Source organism: Panicum hallii, chromosome 2 (assembly GCF_002211085.1).
Source record: "Panicum hallii strain FIL2 chromosome 2, PHallii_v3.1, whole genome shotgun sequence".
NCBI classification, from domain to species: Eukaryota; Viridiplantae; Streptophyta; class Magnoliopsida; order Poales; family Poaceae; genus Panicum; species Panicum hallii.
Genome location: NC_038043.1, coordinates 56186389 through 56210341, shown reverse-complemented (window position 1 = coordinate 56210341; position 23953 = coordinate 56186389). Strand labels below are relative to the sequence as shown.

General features: G+C 44.6%; 2 protein-coding genes across 3 annotated transcripts; both read left to right on the top strand.

Annotated features, from left to right (window-relative positions):
• Positions 1-436: 436 nt before the first annotated feature.
• On the top strand, positions 437-15209 carry LOC112880723 (protein CHROMATIN REMODELING 5). 2 transcript variants are annotated; one of them, XM_025945471.1, is made up of 31 exons: positions 437-922; positions 1367-2039; positions 2161-2222; positions 3064-3483; positions 4280-4510; positions 4628-4711; positions 5042-5101; positions 5185-5288; positions 5543-5594; positions 5710-5773; positions 6094-6187; positions 6272-6359; positions 6462-6596; positions 7410-7601; positions 7684-7751; positions 7907-8000; positions 8106-8230; positions 8298-8361; positions 8954-9163; positions 10218-10460; positions 10561-10671; positions 10752-10841; positions 11252-11434; positions 11517-11597; positions 11692-11934; positions 12501-12653; positions 12739-12916; positions 12998-13179; positions 13612-13959; positions 14038-14149; positions 14268-15209. In XM_025945471.1, exons 2-31 carry the CDS (start codon positions 1418-1420, stop codon positions 14750-14752), a joined length of 5178 nt encoding a protein of 1725 aa, XP_025801256.1. In that variant the 5' UTR covers positions 437-922; positions 1367-1417; the 3' UTR covers positions 14753-15209. The 2 variants fall into 2 exon arrangements, with proteins under 2 accessions (XP_025801256.1, XP_025801257.1); XM_025945472.1 differs by lacking the exon at positions 437-922 and having other exon boundaries at positions 1418-2039; positions 14038-14128; positions 14268-14752.
• A 4273-nt stretch (positions 15210-19482) lies between these two features.
• On the top strand, positions 19483-19814 carry LOC112880724. The gene has a single exon (XM_025945473.1). It carries the CDS (start codon positions 19523-19525, stop codon positions 19655-19657), a length of 135 nt encoding a protein of 44 aa, XP_025801258.1. The 5' UTR covers positions 19483-19522; the 3' UTR covers positions 19658-19814.
• The last annotated feature ends 4139 nt before the right edge of the window (positions 19815-23953 follow it).

The following is a 23953-nucleotide window of genomic DNA, read 5'->3' as shown; positions in this document are numbered from 1 at the left end:
CCACCGGGGTTGAAAACATGGATGGGCCTGGCCCTTACCCACGGTGGCCTGGCCACATCGGCATGCCTAACCCGGCAAAAGCCCCCTCTCGAGTGGAAAGCGTGGAGCCGTGAACCCGTCCGGTTGGACCACAGCCCTCCAGAAATTACGAGGCCGCGAGGCACCCCAGCGCAACGTCACGTCGCGGCACCCGCGAGGCTAACAGTCACTGACACGGTACCCCACCTCGTTCCCGACCCCACACGCCATCCGCCGAAAGCCCTGGTGACACCGCGCCGCCGGGGCGGCCTGCACCCACCCCCCTACGCGTCGCTTACTGGTTGGCCCCACCAGCGAATTTAGGGGCGTCCAGAGACGGAGACGAGCCCCCGAAATACCCCAAGCCCCCACCCCCCACGCGACCGAAACAAATACACAAACGAAAAGCCGAGAGCCAGAGAGAGGAGAGAGAGAGAGAGAGAGAGAGAGAGAGAGGAAAACTTATCTGCCCTTCTAATCGCCCTTACCCCCTTGTGATAGATAACCACCCCCCTCTCTCTGCGCGCCGCCGCCGCCGCCGCCGCGCTGCGCCGCCGGGACCCCGTCGGGAGCCCGTCACCGGCGATCGCCGCTGTCCAGCCCCCCTCCTCCCCCGCCCCCGATCCGAATTCTAGGCGAAAAATCGCGGAAAATACCGCAAAAAATCGCAGAAATTCGTCCGGTCCTGTTTGAATAAATCGCACGGGCGTTTGCCCCCTCCCCCTTGCTCCCGCCCGCCGCCTCCCGCTCGCGGCCGCCGGCGACGGCGATCGCGCCAGACAATAAGTGCCTCTCGGCGAGCCAGACCCGTCTCGTGCCGGTCCGAGCATTCGTCTCTGACGCGGGGACCGAGCGCGCGTCGCTCGCCTCCTCCTCCTGCTCCTCTCGTCGGCCGCGGCACGAGGTGCGTCCCCTTGCCACCTCGCGGGTTTTTATGGGCAGCCTTCGGTTCCAAGGCATGGGCGCGTGTGATGTGCGTCGGTTCGAGTGCTGCCCACCCGATCCGCGATGCCGGCGGCTCGATCTGGCCGCCGCCCGTGCCGATCTGTGCGGCGGCGCGCGAATCGGTTGGGATTTAGGGTTTCGGAATCCAATTCGAATTCTGCGCGCTCGAGGCTGCTCGCCGTTGTGTCACTGCTTCCGCTGCTCGGTTTTGATTAGAGTTGGGTTGAGTGACGTCCCCCATCTGAAGAGTTCAATCCATTTGGCATTGAAACGATCAACCCCTAACAAAAAAACACAGGAAATTTATGCGATTCTATTTGGATTGCCCCCATTCAGGGCATTAGATGTTGATCACTAGCTACTCAAGTGGGGTTCTAAATTGACTTCGTCTCATAAACTGCAGGGAGTGATACAGAGGCTGCCAGAGGAATTCCATGTAATGTCATAATTTGTGATGGCATTCTTCAGCAACTCCGGAAGCAGGGCTGATTCGGGAGGGTACAACTTGAATGAGAAGGCTGATGATGAAGGCGCCTACGAGTCAGTCAGGGATGGGGGTGTTGACTCGAACTCTAGGCAGTGGAACTTAAATGAGAAAGCAGAGGATGCCTACCACAGTGAACCAGAGCAATTTGAAGCTGGCCAATCAAGTCTGTACTCTTCTGAGAACACATTCGGTCAGCATGCCCGGAGAGGGGGCGGTCCATGGGGTACAAACTTTCTGAAGGATTCCAGGTCCAATCAGACAGCCAAAGAAGTTCCGTCGAATAGGGGAATGGATGCTGCTAGCTCGCTTGATGACATGGATGGTAGTGGAGAGGATGATGAGCTGAACAGAGCAAATGGGGATGTGCCTGCTGAGGAAATGCTCTCTGATGACTATTACGAGCAGGATGGAGAGGAGCAGATTGAATCGTTGCATCGTGGTGGGACGAAGCAGTCAAGCTGCTCCACTTCTGGTGCAGCAACAAAGTCTGCTTCGCGACAAAAGAAGACGAAGACAAAGTACAATGCTTATGCTGACGATGATGACGATGAGTATAATGATGAGAATGACGACGACGATGATGCGGATGGTATATTCAAATCTCGAGTCTTGTGTTTAACAAAATAAATGCGTTATTGCTTTATTTGTATCTGTATATGTGCTGTTACAACCCATTATTAATTGGCGTTTTGTTTCTTCCTTATTTGTAGAAGATGATCCTGATGACGTGGATTTTGAGCCAGACAGTGAAACGGACAAGGCTGTTGATAAGGTCTTCCATTGACTTAATCCTCTGCACTTTCCACACATTAAGCTACATCACCACCCTATTATTCAGGCTACTTGGTGTAGTTAATGTTTGTCACAACCATGTTTGAGATTTGCATGCTGCTGCTGCTGCTGCTGCTGCTGCCGTGTTATAAAGTTGTTTTGCATGTATATCTTCATGAATGTGAGCCGTTGATCATTAAAAATAATGTCCTAGTTGAAATCCAACTTCAGGTGATATAACATGCTGAAGAACACAATTTGTCACTTTAAGCATCAGATAGGTAATCTAGGGAAATGTATGGACAGAATGATAGTCCATGGAATGAAGTACTTGTAACCTATACAAGCAAGAATTAATGAATGATCAGAACCTTGGAAGGATACGCCTCTTTGTTATTCTTGAACAAGGTATGCTAGACATGACTTCTGTGGGCCTTGGCAACTGCATCAGCTGCAGTTGTAACTTCTGAGTCCTGGACACCTGGAATGCTTCTTATTTGGACATTTTGGTTTTCATTGTAATGTATAATGCATTTTCTTGTGGGACCATAAAGCTAAGCTTGTGTTACTCACTGCTGCTGAGGCACTTTTGGAGTGCTTATTTTGGGACTATGATCATCTGCATACACACTATGAGCTTTTTGTTTTTGCACATTTCAAACTACAAATTAACCACTATAGCTCTATGTTTCTAAGTATGAATTTGCTACTTTTGCTGTTGGCTCATTCAAGGAAATTCTATCAAATTGTTAATGTTATTATAAGTGTTTGAGCTATTATAGATTTTTGCTTGCTTGTTTGTGTTGCTGAAGGTTACTCTCTCTGAAACACTTGACTTACAGGATAAGTTTATGGATAGTGAGAATTCTGATGGTGACGATGATGATGAGCTTGAGCTGTCAGATGATGAGGATGATGATTTTGCTGAGAACCGGAGGCAACCTAAACGGCTCAAGGTTGTAGCAACTAAAACTCCCAAGGGAAGAAAGTTGCCCATGCAGGCTCAACGAAGACGTGGGATGTCTCACACTGATGACGAATATTCCTCAGGAAAAGAGTCAGATGTTCCCAGCGATGCTGATTTCAATCACAGATCAAAAAAACCTGACAGATTGCATCAGAAACCTGTGGGCCGCAATGATGTTGCCCCGATCAATTCTCATAATGAGCTTCGAACTTCTGGAAGGAGGACAGTGAAGAAGATCTCATACGCTGAAAGTGAAGAAAGTGATGATAGTGAGAAGTCAACTAAACAACAAAAGGTGAGAAATCAATATGAACTATTAGTGAAAGTAGTAATTTTTGTCACTGAATAATCAGAACAGATGACTGGCTAGTTCTTGTCATGATGTTTGGCTTGTTTGGTTATCATGCTGAATTTACATACACATTCTAAATGTTGTCATTGAGGGCGCGTTTGGCAGAGCTCCCAGAGTTGATTCTCTGCTGAATCCAGCAATAGCTCTCAGAACAGATGACTGGCTAGTTCTTGTCATGATGTTTGGCTTGTTTGGTTATCATGCTGAATTTACATACACATTCTAAATGTTGTCATTGAGGGCGCGTTTGGCAGAGCTCCCAGAGCTGATTCTCTGCTGAATCCAGCAATAGCTCTGCCAAACAGTTTTTCAGAGAGAAGTGATTCTCTGCTGATTCTGTGGAGTGATTCTCTGAAATGAATTAAGAGGCTGGGAGCTGAAAAAAAATAGCTTCTCCTGATTCTGTGAAGTGATTCTCCATCCTGATTTTAAGAATTTATGCTAGAGAATCAAAGATAATCACCTTCAGCCACAAAATCACTTCTCTTAGAGAATCAGCTCCCACAGAGAATCAGGATCAGTTGGAGCTCTACCAAACAGGCCCTGAGACAATTTGCTGCGCCTGAAGCTCAATTTAAGTTGCTTCTTTGCAATAGAAAAATCAAAATATTTGTCTTCTGAGTTTTTTTTTCTATTTTACTGTCTATATATTACACTGTTAATTGAACTTGCTGTCTTCTAATTGTGTCAAAACCAATTCATATGTATTATGCCCACCTTAACAAATTTTAATATCCAGCTCAAGGAGGAACCGGAAGAGGAAGACGGAGAAACAATCGAAAGAGTTCTTTGGCATCAACCCAAGGGTGTCGCGGAAGAGGCAATGAGGAACGACCAATCGGCTCAACCTACTGTTGTCAGCCTACCATCAGACTTTAATCAACAGTGGGATGAACTAGAGTTCTACATAAAATGGAAAGGGCAGTCTTACCTGCATTGTCAATGGAAGACATTATCAGAGCTCCAAAGTGTAAGTACTTATCTGGACTATAAATATGTATAGATTATCTTACAGTCAGGTGTATGCGTTCAAATCTTTTGTTGTGTTCCTTACTCAATCTGCTTTCATTTAACTTCTACACGGCAGGTTAGTGGATTTAAGAAGGTATTAAATTACACAAAAAGAGTTGCTGAGGAACAGAGGTACAAGAGGGCACTATCACGTGAGGAGGTAAACCAGTGATACTTTTCAATTCAAAAGATGTATAACTTCTATATACCAGCATCCAGAGGATAAATATCTATGATAGAACTTGGGACGTGTACAAGAAATGTTCATGCCTCTTTTTTTCTTGTTATCAGCGATTCCTGATTTTGGTGCAGTAGTTATTTTGATGATGATGTTGAAAACTAAGTAATCTCTGCTGTTATGTTAATTAGTGATTATGGGCTGAGTAAAAATTGCCTGCATTCACACGATTTTTTACTTAACCTTGTTGACATAATGGAAGCAATTCGATGTTTCTCCTTGTATGCCAAGTTGCTAATTTATTCATCTCAGGTTGAGGTGCATGATGTGGGCAAGGAGATGGAGCTGGATCTTATTAAGCAATACAGTCAGGTTTTGTATTGAGTTTAATTTTAGACTGTTGGTATACATTGTTCACTATCACATCTGCATATAGTCTAACATTGAACCTTCAGGTTGAACGGATATTTGCTGATAGGGTCAGTAAAGCTGATGGAGATGATCTGGTTCCGGAATATTTAGTCAAATGGCAAGGACTTCCATATGCAGAATCTACCTGGTAATTTTCGTGGCATGGTATCCAGTTTCATGGCTATGCTTAATTGCTTATTGTTTTGCACATGGATGATCTTCCATGATAAACACATTTGCTCTATCTCTGTTGATTCAGAGTATGATTATGCTGCATCGATCTTGCATACATATTATGATTTATCTGGTGGACTTTGTAGACAAAAAATCTCTTTTTTAGGAATACTTCGTTACTGTTTAATTAGTGTACTTTCTGGCCTTGCCTTTGGTGCTTTGTTGCAGGGAAAAAGATACTGATATTGAATTTGCTCAAGATGCAATTGATGAATATAAGGTAAGGTACTCAGTAGCCAATATGAGCTTCTGTAAGTGTACATATATTATTGCATATAGCATAATATGATAAGCATAAAATGTTATATCATGACTGGCTTTACACTAAATGGTAGGCCCGTGAAGCTGCCACAGCTATACTTGGGAAAACTGTTGATTTCCAAAGGAAGAAAAGCAAAGGTAACACTTCCCTTGTCATTTTTAGCTGATAAAATATTTAATAGACAAGACAGTTTACTTTACAAATTTATTTTTTACACTATTTAGTTCTTTCTGTGTAGTTTTACAACTTCATTTGCTGTTAACTACTGTAAAAGATGTTATCATATTAAGTGGTGCTTACCTCTCATGAACCTACAATGTGCTTAGGGTCATGGTTTGAATAAGAATTTACTTGGCTTATCTATTTGTGTGTGGCCTTTACGTGATTGAACGAATTTGTTCTTGCAGCATTGGATCGCTATTTTTCTCTTTAACCTAATCGAAGTTATGTTTTTCAGCTAGTTTGAGGAGGCTTGATGACCAACCAGAATGGCTAAAAGGTGGTAAACTTCGTGATTATCAGCTTGAAGGGCTAAACTTTCTCGTCAATGGGTATGTAAGATCACTATGTATATACATATATATACAACATAATAAATACATTTTCTTTTTCTGATTGATTGTTTGGTGACTCAGGTGGAGAAACGACACTAATGTTATACTTGCTGATGAAATGGGTCTGGGAAAAACTATCCAATCCGTTTCCATGCTTGGCTTCCTTCATGTAAAATTTCCTTTTTTTTAACAATTTGCTTCTATATTTCATTATGATGAATGGTATTATGATCCTTTCGTTGATTACTAATATCTGATATTTGTGATGCAGAATGCTCAAGAGATCAATGGACCGTTTCTTGTAGTTGTGCCACTGTCAACATTGTCGAATTGGGCAAAGGAATTTCGGAAGTGGCTGCCTAACATGAACGTCGTGATTTATGTTGGAAACCGTGCCAGCAGAGAGGTGAACCTATTATATTAGTTTTCCATCTCTTTTTTGTATGTGATCTAGCTGCCATTATCAAATGCTGGCAGCAGGCATTATAGCCTGAAGTCCTAAAACATTGTTTTGCTAAATATAATATTTAAGTGAGAACACCAGTTATTGTTACTGATGGAAATTGACTTATTCAGTGTTAGCACTAGTACTCCCTATCATAAGTATGAGAGACTGCCCTCCTGTATGGATATTTTGAACTGGCTAGTAACCTTAATATAAAAACGCTGCTACTATAGTGTAATGCATTATGGAATTTACCTGGATTATATTTTTTTGAGAAATCAATGTTATGTTGACCAGAAACCTAGATCATGCAAGAGTAGATAATGCAGCAGTATTACTTTCATTCCACTATGATTTAGATAAGTTTAAAGAAACCAGTATGACCCACTGTGGAAAGTTGAATACCCCAAAACAGGACTGTTCCTTTTTTACTATGTTCATCTTAAATGAGGCTGTTGTCTATCTATGTTATGATACCATCACAATGTAAGTTGAAATGAAACCTTTTGGTAACATGGATCTCTACACAAAACCTTTATATATTGATGCACATACAATGTGTATATCGCTCTTCTTTAGGATACGGAATTTTAATTTCTTGGCTCCTAGTTCTCATTCTGTTTGCATGTGTTGCAATTTGTTTTTGGGATTAACTATGAATGTGTTGTCTTAATATACCAGAAGGCACAGAATTCTAATTCATACGCTTTGTAAGTTAGTTTTATTACATTAGTTGTGTCCTGATTTTTTTTCCTTGCAATCTATTTGCCACAGATGTGCCAGCAGTATGAATTTTTTTCAGACAAGAAGGGTGGACGACATGTAAAATTCCACACGTTGATAACTACATATGAGGTGATTCTTAAGGACAAAGCTGTTCTTTCCAAGATCAAATGGAACTATCTTATGGTTGATGAAGCCCACCGGTTGAAAAATTGTGAAGCATCACTGTATACGACCCTTTTGGTATGAAACAATTTCTTAAGCATTATAGCTTCTGTATACATGTTACTGGGATAAAGATACTAAATTTATGTCGCTTCTACAGGAATTCAGCACTAAGAATAAGCTGCTTATCACGGGAACACCTTTGCAGAACAGTGTCGAAGAGCTTTGGTATGTCTTCTTTTTTTTGTGGAACTGTAATAATTCAATTCTTTTGGGGGTATTTTCAATTCATATGTAGACTTGACACAACAATTTGTTACCATCTAGCCTGTTTTAATTTTTTTAATTTTCTTTTCTTGTTGCTGAGCTGTCATTTTTTGTAGGGCATTACTTCATTTCCTTGATCCAGTCAAATTCAACAGCAAGGATAGTTTTGTTGAGAAATACAAAAATTTGAGTTCCTTCAATGAAACTGAGGTAATGTTTCAAATGCAAGTTTTATCTTCTCTGGACAAACATCTATTGTTATTGATTTTTCATTGATAGAACTCCCATAACTTCATTTGCCTTTATTTGTTATAGCTGGCGAATCTGCACAAGGAATTGAGGCCTCACATTCTAAGACGAGTTATAAAAGATGTTGAGAAGTCTTTACCTCCTAAAATTGAGAGGATTCTACGTGTCGAGATGTCACCCCTTCAGAAACAGTGAGTACTAAGGTCATTATTGCATTTTATTTTTCATTGAGGTTAATCTTTATTTGTGTATTATTAGGTACTACAAGTGGATTTTGGAGCGGAATTTTCAGAATCTGAATAAAGGAGTCCGGGGCAATCAGGTTTTTGTTATATCTTAGCCAGCTTCTTCTTTTTAATCAAGTTCTTGTGCTTTCTTAGTGCTCTGTGGTTATATTTATTTTTTAGTGGGCGCCTTTAGTTCTTCTGGTGCGTCTTCTGTCTTTTCTGTCAGCATCTGTTACTCTATTCTATCTTCGTATCTTGGAATTGATGACTGAGCCATTTGAACCATTTTATGGCCAGTAGTGAACATATGGTGTCCTGCTAGTCTAGAACCATTTTATGCTATGGTGCCTCCCAGTTGCCAGGATGATCTGGATTGGAGCAATTTTACTGATCTGGATTGGAGCAATTTTACTGTTCTGTTGCTAGTCGTGGCTCGCTTATCAAACTGGCTCAGCATGGGCAAGGCAATGCTTGACCATTGGGAGTTTGGGACTTCGGGAGCCATATTGGATCTCCCATGTGGCAAGGATTATTTGTTATTTTTCCATGTTCTGATCTACTAACTCCATATATTTACGTTCAGCAACAATTATTTTAGGGCCTATACTGATTTACATCTTGAAGGGAACTTAACACCTAGTCTAGCTATCATATTTTATCTGACTGACTTAATCATGGCATATGCAGGTCTCACTTTTGAACATTGTTGTTGAATTGAAGAAATGCTGCAACCATCCATTCTTGTTCGAAAGTGCTGATCATGGTTATGGTGGAGATAGCATTGGCGATCGAAATAAAGTTGAACGCATTGTGATGAGTAGCGGGAAACTTGTTTTGTTGGACAAATTATTGGTGAGACTGCGGGAGACTAACCATCGTGTGCTTATATTCTCACAGGTTTGTATCTACAATTTAGTACCATGCATTGAGGTTCCACAAATTTTACGTAGTTGTAACATTTGTTAGTTTTGAATGTCTGTCTAGAACCATCGTTACAGCATCATCTGTCTTGTATTGAAGTAAGGTACATCTAAGAGAGAAAGCGAGAATTGCATGCCAACCTGTCGGAGACACCTTTGGGAGTCTTTGAGCTCTGCTCGTGGCACAACCAGAAGCTTAAGCTAGGTTGGCCGGTTGCTAGAAAAGATCAACGTCATGATATAACAATGAAAAATTGAAAATAAAACTAATTTTAACGAATTACTTTCTTTGGTCCAAAATAGATTTTTTAGCTCTATGATGATTTATCACAATGGCTAAGAGGCTTTCAGATTGTATGCTTGATGGGAAATGTTTTCTAGAAAGTTCAAAACAAGAAAGCATTTGCAAACCAAATCAAAATGCTTAAACATACTCCATTTCGGAACAGAGATAGAAAGATCTCAAGGGTTTATACTAGCAGCCTGAAAGATTATAAATCTATCAACTCTACTTATATGCAAGATGTGTATGAAACTGATGTGATATGTCAGGCATATGGTGGCTGGTTTGTATGTAAGTTGGTTTATGTGCAGGGCAACGCTCAGCCAATCCTGATCTTGGAGGAAGCAACCTCAATGAATTTGTTTTGATGTTTTTTTTTCATCGCACTAGCTTCTATTTCTGCAGTTGTTTTCTCTCTGTGATTGGTAGATTTCTTTTGATAGAATTTTTTGGTTGTCACTCGCTTGAAAGCTAAAATATTACTAGAACTGTTTTCTTGTTGTGCTAACAGCAATGTATTGGCAAAACAAATATTATTGAAAGCATCTACACCTAGGTGTGGTAATGGATCATGGCCCTAGTGCTCTCTTCACGATCCAATTTGGCCCTTACATATTTTTAGTTCAAAATTGTATAAGATAAAAGTCCGTTTCTTTTAGGGTCCGGCCCTTAGATTATCGAGGCTAAAATTTGAGGCCCTTTACCACCCCTGCACCTCATATAGTTTACTTCTTTTGATACCTTGCAGATGGTTAAGATGTTGGACATCCTTGCGGAATACCTCTCTCTCCGGGGATTCCAGTTTCAGAGGCTTGATGGTAGTACAAGAGCAGACCTTCGTCACCAAGCCATGGAACATTTCAATGCTCCTGGAAGTGATGACTTCTGTTTTCTTTTATCCACACGTGCCGGAGGACTTGGTATTAATCTTGCAACTGCAGATACAGTGATAATTTTTGATTCAGATTGGAATCCTCAAAATGATTTGCAGGTCCCTCCCTCCCTCCCCTCCCTCCCTGTGGAAGTGTGTGTGTGTTGTCTAATATATAAAGATTTTCTTATCTTTTTTGCTATGGTTCATTTCTTGGTAGGCAATGAGTAGGGCACATAGGATTGGCCAACAAGAGACTGTTAACATCTACCGTTTCGTTACGTGCAAAAGCGTGGAAGAGGATATATTGGAACGCGCAAAGAAAAAGATGGTTGTCACACTGCTTAGTTGATGTATTCGTTTAGTAGGATGATTGAACTATTCTCTTTACGTATTCCCCCCCTGTTTTAGGTTCTCGATCACTTGGTTATTCAGAAACTAAATGCTGAAGGCAGGCTTGAGAAGAAAGAATCCAAAAAGGGTGGCTCCATGTTCGACAAGGTAGGTTTTGGTTTCAACTAATTGTTTACTTGTTTGTGGTTACTGTTTGGCATGAATTGCCCTAGATATTTTGTATTGGTTGGTGTACAAGATACTATATACTGTAAACTTATTATTAGATTCCTGTGAAATTCCTGCATTTCCAAATGGGATGGCCATAATTGCGGGTGCTAGTTAAAACAAGTTGTAATATGTACCTTCTGGATTTTCGGTACAGGTTGTCAAAATGATGGAAATTGAAGTGTATCATATTAATGTATAACATGCTTGTGCCTTCTGCCTTAGATCAGGATACTAGCTGTACACTTGTGAGAAAGCAAATAAAGAAATACATCTAGTACTTCCTTGTTCTACTCTGTTTTACTTTTATGCTGTTGTACTATTCTGATGTAAGCTGCATCACTTGGCAGAATGAACTTTCAGCTATATTGAGGTTTGGGGCAGAGGAGTTGTTCAAAGAAGACAAGACTGATGAAGAGACCAAGAGGAACCTTGAAAGTTTGGACATTGATGAAATTCTTGAGAGAGCTGAGAAAGTCGAAACAAAGGGTGGTGAAGGGGAGGAAGGAAATGAGCTTCTTAGCGCTTTCAAGGCATGTGATGTGTATGCTATACCCATGTTACTGATGCTGTCCTGGAACTATTCTGTATTAATTTTTTACATATATTGGGTAGGTTGCTAACTTTTCCAGTGGCGAAGATGATGCCACATTCTGGAGTAGACTAATACAGCCAGATCCTGCAGATATGGTTCAGGTATGATTGGCTAGTGGCTTTGCCCATTGATTATGACCTGCTTTAGTCATTTCTTTCTGTAATATCAGAGAGTGTAATAACTGATGTTCTTCAGGAAACTTTGGCACCGCGTGCTGCACGAAGTAAAAAGAGCTATGTTGAAGATCCTCAACTCGACAAAAATAATAATAACAGGAAAAGGCGGGCAGTTGAGGCACAAGAAAAGCCTAGGAGGCGTTCTAGCAGAACAGTGGAAACAGCTGTTTCGTTACCATTGGTTGATGGAGCCGTAGCTCAAGTGCGAGAGTGGTCTTTTGGCAATATTCCAAAGAAGGACGCTTCCCGTTTTGTACGAGCGGTAATATGCACCTTGTATCTATTTATTTGGTTAATCTTCTTTACTGACTGTTGAATTGTATATTCCTTTTTACAATTAACTGTTAATTGTATATTGCTAGTACCTCGAAGCATGCTATCAGTATATCATCATATCATGTCCTTTGCTTTGAGTTGATGGGATATCTTTGCATTTTAATCTTGTCTTAGGAATTACTTTACTGTATTATGTGCTTCGTGTTGGTGAATGATGTGGTGATGCGCAACCAGCAAGGCACATTTGCAATCTTCTGCAATGCAATGACTTTAGCTGTTAAAACATGATTGTAGGACAAATAACCATATATATATATATGTTCGAAAAAATAACTATATATTAGTCCAGTTCTTTTCGTAGTTAAGGTCAAGCCATGTTATATTGATTTTGCAAGTTTTTTTCATGGAAAAATTTCTGGTTGCACTTTTTTTTTGTCAATAGCTAGTCATTTCACTTTTGGTTGCATTTCAACTTTCATATAAATATGTCAATCACATTGAATTGTTTGTGAAGCAATCTATAAACCTCTCACCCTATGAGTGATTTTTTAGGTAAAAAAATTTGGGAATGCAACCCAGATTGACTTAATTGTGGATGATGTTGGTGGTGTATTAGCGAAGGCACCACATGAAGCACAAATAGAGCTGTTTGATTTGCTGATTGATGGTTGTCAGGAGGCAGTTAAAGAGAATACAGATATCAAGGTAATAACTGTCTACCCTTTTCGTAAACTGTAAAGGGCACTTCGTACGTCACCTTTGTTAAGTTCTATTTGCACCTCCAATATAGGGCACAGTTTTGGATTTTTTCGGTGTAGCTGTGAAGCCCTACGAATTGCTGGCTCGTGTTGAAGAGCTTCAGTTCTTGGCAAAGCGAATTGCACGTTACAAAGATCCAATCAAGCAATATCGGATCCAGTTACCATACAAAAAGCCTCAGTGGTCAGCAAGCTGTGGATGGACTGAAAGTAATTGCACTTGAACCTAGATGTTTAGAAACTCTGTAAAAAATTATAGGCTCTTATAATCTGTTTCTTGTATTGTCTTAGCTGATGATGCTAGATTGATGGTTGGAATTCATTGGTATGGCTACGGTAATTGGGAGAAAATACGGTTGGATCCAAAGCTTGGCCTGGCAACAAAAATTGCACCAGCAACACTTGGTGAAAGAGAGACATTTTTACCACGCGCTCCAAACTTGGATAATCGTGCTAGTGCCCTCCTGCAAAAGGTACTCACGCACCTGCACCTGTTCTTATCATATAACTTAGTTTGGATTTTTATAGTCTCTCAGGTAACAGTTATGCAAATTAAAATGGAAATCTTAAATGCTTCATAGGACGGATCAAGTGGAGTGGCATTTATGTGTTACTTTGACAACGTAATTGTAAGGGCTTGTTTAAATGAATACACCAACTTCAGTCTAATCCAACTGATAAGGCAATTAAGAAAATACTATCTAGCAATTTTTTTATTTGTTTGCTTGACATGTTTTAGTTGCTTGGAGCCATGTTTGAGATTTATTTTTTATAAGAGTATAAATGAATGTTCCATCTTGAATTTTCATGTCTTCAGTTTTACTACAAGATTTGCATATTCGACATGCTATGCATTTTCTTTTTCTGCATTCTATTCTGTTGATAAGAAGTTATATTTGTTCAAGGAATATGCCAAGTTTAGTGGTAAGAGCTCAAAAGCCAAAGGAGGTACCCGCCAGACAGTCAATAATGACGGCAGTAGTGGAACTCGATCAATGAGAGGCCGGCAAAAGGATGCACAAGAAAAGGACGATAATAAGTCGAACAAAGATGACATCCAGAAGCGCAAGATAGTGGAAGCTGAAGCAAGAGAAGAAGGTGAAATTTCTGAATCAGAGGCGGAGACAAAGTATCGTCTGGACAAGGAGGAAAAGTGGCTTGAATGGTGCTCTGAAGTTTTAGATGAGGAGCAGGAAACTTTGAAGCGCCTGGATAGGCTACAGAATACAAGCGTAAACCTCCCAAAGGAAAAGGTGTTTGCTTTTTCTGTGGTCAGTATATTCTTAAATTGCTCTTCCACCAAAATCTTACCTTTAATTTACTGTGTTTAGGTTCTTTCGAGAATTCGCAAGTACCTCCAGATAATTGGGGACAAAATTGGGGAGGTTGTCCGGCAACACAGCGAGTCTTACAGGCAATCCCGTAAGTCTAGTCGCTCCTCCCGTAAGTGTTACCTGTTCCCTTCTCCAAAATCATTCTCTGAGACATTGTACAGAAAATTTTAAAGGCGTATTGTTGGATCTCTTGATAGATACTGTCTAAATTATTATGTTGCTTGCAGGCATGACCATGAGGTTATGGAATTATGTTGCAACCTTTTCAAATATGTCAGGGGAACAGTTGCATGATCTCTATTTGAAACTTAGTCAAGACCTGGAAGGTGGAGTTGGCCCATCCCATGGTGGTAATTTCGCATCAATTCCTCCCAGTAAGGGAGGTAACTCAAATCAGCTTCATCCTTCGAGAAACCAAAGGCCAACTAGGTCTCTCCAGTACACTTCTGAGTCTTTCCATAACAGTGAGAACTCTGGAAGTTCTGAAGCCTGGAAGCGTCGGCGGAGAGCTGATCCAGATAACCAATTTGACACTCAGCCTTTGTACCAACCTTCCCCAATGATGACAAATGGAAATAGGTTGCAGGAATCTAGCAGTTCTGCTGGTATTCTTGGCTGGGGTCCAGTTGAAATGAGACGGTATGGTAATGAAAGGCCAAAACGGGGTGTTCATCCTAGTCATTTCCCTGCTGGGCATGGCCCTTTGCTGTAGTTGAAGTAGTCCATGGAAACAACCTTGTCCATTAAGGCATAACTGTTCCCAAGGATTTCAACTTCCATGTAGTTAGAAATGGCGGGACTCCATCGGAATTGAAATTCTTTTTGCACAACAAAAAGGAATAAAGAGCCAAACCTGACTGGATCACAGTTTTGAATTCTGTGCCTCAAAAGTTATGCCTGGACTCCAGAGGTGATGCGCGGAACTGTTAACAGTGTACACAGAACATCATTCTGACACCATCTCACCAAAACAAATATATGGTGGCTTGTGAACTACCAAGAGGAAGATTTAGAGAAAGTTTTGTCGGTTCAGTTTTGTGATCTAATAGAAAGTTGGTCATTTAGAAAAGTTCATCTCAACAATGATCTATAGTTCAATCTCGATACATGTATTATGTTTTACATTGCAATATAATGAAATATGGTTCAGCTCTCACCTCCCCCTTCTATCAATGTTTCTTTGTCCTTTTTGTATTCTGTGTTGAGGTAACAGAGCAAAGGAAAGCATCTTGCTCTCATTTTGTAGCAACAAAAAAGGTTCCAGCAGGCATAACATGTGTTTTTTTTCGTATCGATTTCTGTAAATAAAGGTGGAACTTACCCTTGGTTGATGCCATAGAATTGTTGGATATTTGTATTGCTCCCATACTCTATCTGCTGAAATGGTTATGAATTTGGCGCGGTTATACTGAATGGTGAGAATTAGGTGGGTTATTTTCTTTGTTTGATACCATTGTGGTGTTATTTTCATTTTGACATGTCTTCAATTATCTATGGTGCAGGTGAACTAGCTGATCGAGATCCTTTTACAAGTCATTTGGCTAAGGCAAACTATTTGGAAGTTGCATGGTTTCTACTTTGACATGGTTGCTCACTCATGCTTTTTAGAACCGGCTAGGATATTTCTAGTGTTGTATGATGTAACCTTTGAAATTTAGTCCCGTGGGATGCAATGCAAGAAGACTGATGTAGCAGATGCTATGTAATTGCGCTACCAATTATTTTTGTCTGGTCAAGTTACAAATATATAGCTCTACTTTGGGCATCCGTTTTGAAGTCTCCGACGCGCAAGTTGGATGTTTTTGTGACTTCGCGTCATCGTCACGTCCTTATTTATCTGTGCCACACGAATATACATTTTTATCTTGTTTGAGCTCCTTCAGCCTTCAGGAGCAGATTACATTGATCTGATGGTGAATGATCCGTCTCTCGGTGCTGCTCTGTAGGCTACTCCTGCAGCTTTTTTCTAGAACATTTTCCGTAATACAAGATTATAAAGAGATCATGTGGCAGTAATTTGTAAGCTGGTTATTCGTCAGATCTGTAAAACGAATGGCCACGTATCACACTTTCAAGGGGAGTTGCGCCCCGTCCTGGGGTGGCTGCAGCAATCCCTTGGCCCGATAAAATTGAGAATCTATGTGCCTTTTTAGATCAAATTTCCTTCTTGATACTTGTCATGACCTGGGCTGCCATGTGAGCCCAGTTGGCCGGGAGATGAAGGTGGTGGAGGCCAGCATACGAAAGGAGAAGAGAACGGAAGGGAAAGGCATCGAGCAAAAAACTAGAAAGGCATTGGCCTTATTGTACCTCCAACTCCTCTCTGAACCCGTTCCCCGGTTCTTGCTGCTCCCCATCTTGTACCTCTGATTCTCCTCCAATTACCTCCTAAAATTGTATCCATAACACTCAAATATTCTTGCTATTGTGATTTGGAGGTCTAGGACCATAACAGTACTTCTGTACGGGTAGCTGCACATCCGCGAGGTGAACTCCGTTCCTGCTCGAGAACCGGCAAGATTGTCCGAGCGGTCGTTTCTTCATCTTTCACATTCGCTGGTATTGTCCCCCCAATCTCCAGCCCTAGCCATCATGTATGAATAATTTTGTGATTGTTTCGTGTCGGGGGAGATGGAGAAGAGGCAGGTGTAGGTTGTGCTACGTCTGGGGACTGGTATAAATGAATGAATAAGGGTCTTTTTGGGAGGGCTCCTGGAGCCCTACCAAACGGGATGCACCAAAAGGGCCTCGGCGAAGAAGCCCCGAAAAACCTGCCGAGAGGAGTTGTTTCGTGGAGCGGGAGCCCAAAAAAGTGGCTCCTGCGGCTCCTCGGGTCGCTTGTCCTCTCTACCCTTCACGGGGGGCGCGGGTAGCCAGTAGCGGGAAGCCACGAGAGCGGGGAAGACGCGGCAGGAGCTTGAGGTGGCAGCGGGAACCCGAGGCGCGGTGGGAGATGGATGGCCGTGAGAGCCGAAGGCGGCGGCAGCCAGCGGGCGCGCCCGGGGGGGCCGACGGGAGCTCGCGACTGTGGGGCCGCGGGTGCTCGCGGCAGCGGCTGGCGTGAGCTCGCGGTGGCAGGAGATGCGTGGCCATGGGTGTGCGGGGCGGCCGGCGGGAGCTCGCGGCGGACAGCAGGAGCTCGCGACGGTTGGGGATGTGGGGCCTTGAGTGCACCCCGCGGCCGGAGATGCGGGGGCCAAGGGTGCTCGCGGCGGCGGCGGCAGTCGACGGATGCGGCAGCTACATGCGGACGCGACAGGAAGAAGGAGAGGCGTGAGTGGCAGGGGCGGTGGGGCAGGCGGCGGGTGCGGAGATGGAGGTGGTAGGCTCGAGCAGATAAGGTTGGAGAGAAGGGAAAGAAAAATGGGAAGGAAAAAAAAAGGAAGAAAAGATTAAAAATAAAAATTAAGGATATTATGGATATTTCATCTTTTCTGTGCATTTTAAACAACTAGGAGGAGCTGTTTTACCGAATGTTTTACCGAACGTTTTTCAAAAGAGATTCAGCTTAAAAAAGCCGCTCCATCAGATAAGCCGGAGCCAAAATTATTTTTGGAGGAGCCGTAACCGTGCTAAAATAGAACCTAGAGCGTGGATGAGCTCACCAAATGCAACCGTGACCTGAGCTGAGCACCCTCGCCAACACCGTTGACATGGGCGGGACGCGGCCGGAACCACGCGAAATGAAAACGTTGTCGGCGTGACCTCGAGCGAGCGCCGCACGACGGCCGGCATGGCTCAGACGCGGCGTCGCGGCGGCATGGCTCAGACGCGGCGTCGCGGCAGACATGGAAGCCACACCGCGCACCAGCGTGGCGAAGCGGCAGATGCGATGGAGCCACGGCGCGCGCGGCAGCCATAGCCATGCCCGCTCCTTGAACGTCGCCGGTGCGCGCGGTCAGCTTGCAAGACCTCGTTCAGAGTTCAGCTTGCAAGACCACCATCTCGCCCCCAGATCGAGCGTGCAGAGCAGACCGGACCTGCGAGTCGCGGCCTCGCGGGTTCGTCGCTCAGCCGTCCATCTCGGCGGCTCCCGCCGCGACTGTATCGGGTAGCTTAGCCGACGCCTGCAATCGAGCCGACGGAGCCGACAGCCAAGGGAGCGCGAGCCGCAACTGGCTGGCTCGTTCATATCGGGTATTCCCAGTTGAATCTCGACCGTTGGGTAAGAAATGAACGGTTCTCGGGTACCCGGGGTGGACGGTAAATCAAATAACAACCAGTATGGTCGCGGGCTCGCGGCGGCTCGGGGTACGCCGACCACCGCTTCCTGCCGGTGAGCTGGGAGACGGCGAGGGAGGCCAGGTAGGGGAGCCGAGCTAGCCGGGACCCCGGCGGCGGCGGCTGTGCCGACTCCAACCGCCCCGCACCATGTGAACAGTGGCGCCCGGGAGCGTTAGGCCAGGCGCGACGACCGCGGGTGGAGCAGCGATCATGTTGCTCGTAGGCTTGTAGCGCTCTCAATCGGAAAACCGGAGGATGCAGCGCCGCGCTGTGGCCAATGCAACTTGCAGCACCGAAGCGCGCCGCGCTGGAGGCTGCAGCAGGTCGGTGTGGAGGAGCCGAGCAGGGCAGCTGCGGGCGGCGGCGGGAGTCCAGAGCCATGGTGCCAGCGACGGCGCGCTCGCATACTAACTTCTCCGCGCCACGGCAGGGGGCAGCAGGCGTGGCGACGTCGTCCGTCTGCTCTGCCCTGCGGCCTGCGCAAAGCCTCCGGCTCTGGCTCACCGCTTAGTTTTCAGCACGCCAGCCACCACGCCGCCGGACTTCTCTGCCGTCTCTTCCGCTGTGGCCACGGTGCCACGCACCGGCGGCCGGAGACCGTGCACCCGTTTTGGATTGCCACAGACAATGAGCCAACTCGCCGCTCAACACAGTCCATTGAAATGAAACTAGTGATACTTGAACTATCAATACACAGCATCCCCTACTCCCCCATTGCTCCATTTCTACACAGCCACTGCTCATCTAAAAAAGAAAGATCAGCCACTACTCCTCGAGTAATTAAATTGGTTATTTGGCAGATCAATAAAACGGTTACAAAAGAATAAAATAATCGAATTCCTAAATTCTAAGTCTAGCTGGGAGATATTTAGAGGCCGAAGCGGCCAGTACAACATGATAGAACTGGATAGATATTTATGCTGCTGATTTGAGAGGTGAAAGGGATGGTTGATTGTTAGCATGTCACTACCTTCGTGTCCTGCTTGCTTGCTCAGTTACTTGCCAAGGGCTCTCTCTTTTGCTTGCAGCCTTGGGGGAGTAGATAGTCCTGGAGGATGGCAAAGATTCTAGCCTACTGAGAATAAGATTCTGGGGCTAAGAGAAAGGTTCTTTTCCCTGCTCACGCGCTCCAACTTATCATTATTTTTCTATCGAACTTTGCTGAATCTGTCTATCGCTTATTATTTCCATCGATTTCCCGTTGTCTCATGTTTGCAGAGGGAGGAGTTGCCGTTGCTCCCCACGCCGGTGGTTGTTGATGGTGCCGTGGAGGACGGAGGTGTCCCTGGCGGAGATGGTGTGGGCGATGCTCGGCGGGTGGGTCTCGTCCTTTCTCGCCATCGCCGACGACGTCGCGCGCGCCCTGAGGAGCGGCCCTGGGATTCCTTTGTAGCACTGTGCAGTCAGGCAGTCAGGCTTGAGAGCAGAGAGCTGCTTGCTAGGTGGAGTTGGTTGGTTAGAATTTGAGTTCCAAAATAATTGTAATTCTGAATTAGTACTCGTATAGAAAGGAAATAAAAATAGTGAAGAGATGAGCATTACAGAACTGAGCAGGATGAGCGAGGGCACATGGTTGCTATCCACCTATCCGGCCACTGGATGTTTCTCCTTTGCACTTTGTCATGCTGATGCTCTTGTAAACTCGATCGATCATGGGGACCGGCTGGTGAGAACAGGAGCGGGAAGCAGGTTACATTCCAGATCGTTATTCCCAAAACGTCTCACAAGACACAATCTTGCAAACAACTCTCATGGCTTGACGTATCTCACCTCACCAGACGCCTGCAGCAAGCAAAGATGCGAATTGAGCAGGCATAGGACGCATCAAAATCCAACAATTTCCGCTCCCAATCGGTCAAACGGAACCCGAATGCGGTCTGTCACGACCCAAAATTTAAAAGCACGAGATTAAAAATTAAGCAACATCATCATGAGCATCATCCAAACATTATGGAGCATCATATGCACTTAATTACATAATGCTCATCTATTTTCTTGTTTGAATTATGTGCAAGTTGTGAAGTAAGTTTAAATTTTGCAATGTGACTGTGCCCCCAAATTTTTTATTCAACTACTAGATTTCAAATGATGATTTTTAGACATTTTTGTGCAATTTTTGGATGCCTAACCCGAGCCATAAAATTCTTGGAAAACTCTGAAAACTGCAATGTTGTTTGATTTTTTATGAACAATCCATAATAGATTTTTGAGCTCTAGTGGTTGCATTATGTTCTTGGTAGTGTGATCTTGCTTCGGTAAAATTTTGGTGATTTTTGGAGCCCGGGAAGTGCACGTTTTTGAATTTGCAAGTTGAACCGTTGTCTTTCCTTTTTTTTCCCTCCTCCCGGCCCCACCTGTCGGTCTCTCTCTCTCCCGCGCGCCTGGGCCCACGGGTCAGCGCCTCCCTCCGCGTCCCCCGGCCCTCCGCGCCCGCCCGTTGGGCGCCCGCGCGGCGCGGCACGCCGGCGGCCGCTGGCTTGTCCAGCGTGGCCGCCACCGCCCCCTCGTCTCCCGTGCCGCCCGCTCGTCTTCCTTCCCCGCCCCTTCGCCTTGCTCTTCCGCTCCCCATTTGAACCCGCCGCCCCTGTCTCTTCCTCTCCCTCCCACCGCTGCCGCTTCCCCTTTCCGCCGCTCGCCGCCGCCTGCCGCCGTCGGTGAGCTCCGCCCCGATTGCCCGCGCCCACACCTTCTCCTCCTCCCCCTTGTTTGATTTCGGCCGCCCGCCGCCTCTCTCTCCGGCCGTGGCTTTCCCCCGGCGCTCGCCCCCTCCCGCCGCCACCGCCCTCCGCCGCGCCGTCGCCTGCCGCCCTGTCCCGCTCGCCCGTGCCGCGGCCGAGCATCCCTGCCGTGCCGCGCGGCTGCCGTGCGCGTCGCCCCGCCCCCGTGCGCTCCCCTGCCGCTCGTCCCCTTGCCGGCCGCCGCTGCGTCGCGCCGCGCGCGCGCGTTCGCGCGCGGGCTGCGCCGTGGGCGCGCCCCGGCCGCGCCGTGGCGAGTCAAGGCCGCCCCCCTTGGCCTTGACTCCGCCTGGGCCACGCGCTGGCCGCCTGGGCCCGCCTGTCGGCGCCCAGGGGCGCTAGATCCGGGTGGATCTAGCGCTGGCCACCCTTTTTCATTTGTCATTTCATGTAGATTCTTGTTAAATGCATAGGAAATGTTGTAGGCCTCCAAAAATTGTGAAGTTTGTTTTGTTTGAATCCTCTATAGTAGATCTGCTTAGATAAATTAAGTTCATGCATGTTAGAGTCTTGTATTTTAAGTTGTAGTTTATTCTTGTTAAACCAAGTTAATCATTAATCTTATTTTGTGGAGCTCTAAAAATGTCAAACTAAAGTTTATTATATTCCCTGTCAAATGCTTTTTCTCATAGTGCAAGTGGTGTATATGTTCCAGTACTGTTTGATAGGTTCTTAATGTGTTTTTTGTTTTGCTGCCTGCAATCTTATAAAATGAATATCTTTTGATAGAAAATTGATAAAATGGTAAAACCACTTCTGTTATCCTTGTTATCATGTCTTGTACCTCTGGTAATTTTATTAGGATTTTTGAAAATGTTTTGCATGGTTTGTAAGATTTATCTTGAGTTTAGTGGCTGAAATTTGTAAATATCATAAGTAATTCTACAAATAAGTTTTTGATGCAAACTCAACTTTCATGAGTTTATTTTGAGATCCTCTGGGTGCAGAAATTAAATCATGATTTGTTCTTGTTAATTTGTTGCATGAGCAAGTTTGCCTTCGGGCTTAGTATTTAATTTAGTAATCGAGCTTGTAGTGCCATGATGGTATTGCTTTCGCGTTGGCGTGACATTTCTCTTCTATTATTATATCATTGCATATCATCTCATTCTCACATCATTGGCATCATCCTAAAGCATACATTTCATTCATGCATTTTAGTGACCGAGACGCCGGAGGACGTAACCGTTGAGCCCGCCGAGTTCGTTGAGACGAGCCGGGAGCCGAGTGTGTGGTTGAGCAAGAAGAGAACCAAGGCAAGCAGCTAAGCATGATTTCCTTGACCTATTTAACTTGCTTAAATTTAGTTATTTCACTTGGGTATCTATGCTTATGATAAATACTTATCTATTGCATCGTTGGTCCTATTTTCATGCAATGTCCTCCCTTGATTTGTATATCCATGTCCTTGGCACACGTAGCTAGTTGCAACTTAATTAACTAAATGCTTAGTTGTGCTTAGAGTTGGTATATATCTTGTAGGGAAAGTTGGAATAGGATCACTTGTTTCACCACCTTTGATTATCTTGAGCATATTATCCGGTGTCGGGTTGTTGGTTAGATCGGTCTAGTTGGAAGTGGGTTTTTGGGGTTTGAGCGGAAGGTAGGGCCTAGAGAAAGGAGTCTCGGAGGCTTAGTCCGCTTAAACCGATTAAGGACCGTCCGTGGATGACCTTGGAAATTGAGCACTTATCGTACTACCACATATCCATTCATGGGATGGATAAACCAAATACCCTCTAGTTTTAATCGTTGATGCACGGTCCTAGATGCGTGGCCGTGGGGCTTTGTAGAGAGCCTTAGGGGTGTCCCCGGTGGACCTAGGTAACTCTCCGCGCAAGTTAGGCGTGATGTTCAACGGTTAGAACTCGTCGGGAAAGGTTGACGCGAGTACCCCCTCACCCACGTGATCGGTTGGGTGAGTCGCATGGTCCTGGTGTCGTGTGGGTAAAGATGTACACCCTTGCAAGGTTATTGAAACAATTCGAATTGCCGCGCTCTCGGTTATGAACAAGCTCAAGTTTCGACGAATTCTCCGTAGTTGTATCGATCTTGGTCGCATGTGGTTTATGATGCTTATGTCACCTCTTGTGGTTGGTCAATGTTTAATTAAAATTTTATGGTGGGTTGGGCAAGATAATAAAAATGCTAGGATTGCTAGAATAGGTTTTGGTTAGGAAGTTCATGCTTATGCTAACAACTTAACCCTAAAGCTTTCTTGTGAGCCCTCATTTGCATACTCCTTATTTATTTATTCGCGTAAGTCTTGCGAGTACCTTTGTACTCATGTTGCTATATTTCTTAACTAAGTTGCAGGTGAGCCGGAAATTGTTTTTGGCCACTTCTACCCCGCCGATCCCGGTGCGGGCGAGGAGTAGGTCCTTGTGGTGTCGACGGCGTCCTTGAGCAAGACTCCGTCTCGTTGCGCGTTTTATTTTTCCGCTGCGTACTCGTCTGTTGGGAAATTATCTTGTCACACTAAACTTCATGATCTATGTCCCTTTTATTTTGGATTGTGAGCCCAAGGCTTGTAACTCATGTTGAACCGAAATTTCAATTTGAACTTGCTGCTTAAAATTGCTCTTTGTGGTACAATGGCGAAATACTAGATTGTGAACGGTATGTGTATATGCATGATCTTGGGCATATGGTGGAGCACGTACCGGGACTACCGGATTTAGCCTCATTTTGGGTGAATGTCGTGTTGGTCGTCACGATTTAGATGTGGGTTAACACGTGGCACGCCGAAGCGCGAGCGCGTGTTAGCTCTCCTCTTAATTATAGCGACCGGCGACTCGTCTAAAATGATGTTAAATTGGGCGGTTCTCACAGGGTCCGCCCCTGGGGCAGCAGCATCACCATGGCCATTGCGTGATCAACCAGAGGTGGCCCATGGCTGGGTCGGATGTTCTGAGCTTGGTAAAGCTTCTGAGAACGAAGCCATGCTGATCGAG

Coding starts and splice junctions, on each gene's coding strand:
- LOC112880723 (XM_025945471.1), top strand. CDS start 1,418: ATGGCATTCTTCAGCAACTCCGGAAGCAGGGCTGATTCGGGAGGGTAC. Junction 10,672..10,751: donor AACGCGCAAAGAAAAAGATG/GTTGTCACACTG, acceptor CCCCTGTTTTAG/GTTCTCGATCACTTGGTTAT. Junction 11,435..11,516: donor AGCTTCTTAGCGCTTTCAAG/GCATGTGATGTG, acceptor TATATTGGGTAG/GTTGCTAACTTTTCCAGTGG.
- LOC112880724 (XM_025945473.1), top strand. CDS start 19,523: ATGGTGCCGTGGAGGACGGAGGTGTCCCTGGCGGAGATGGTGTGGGCG.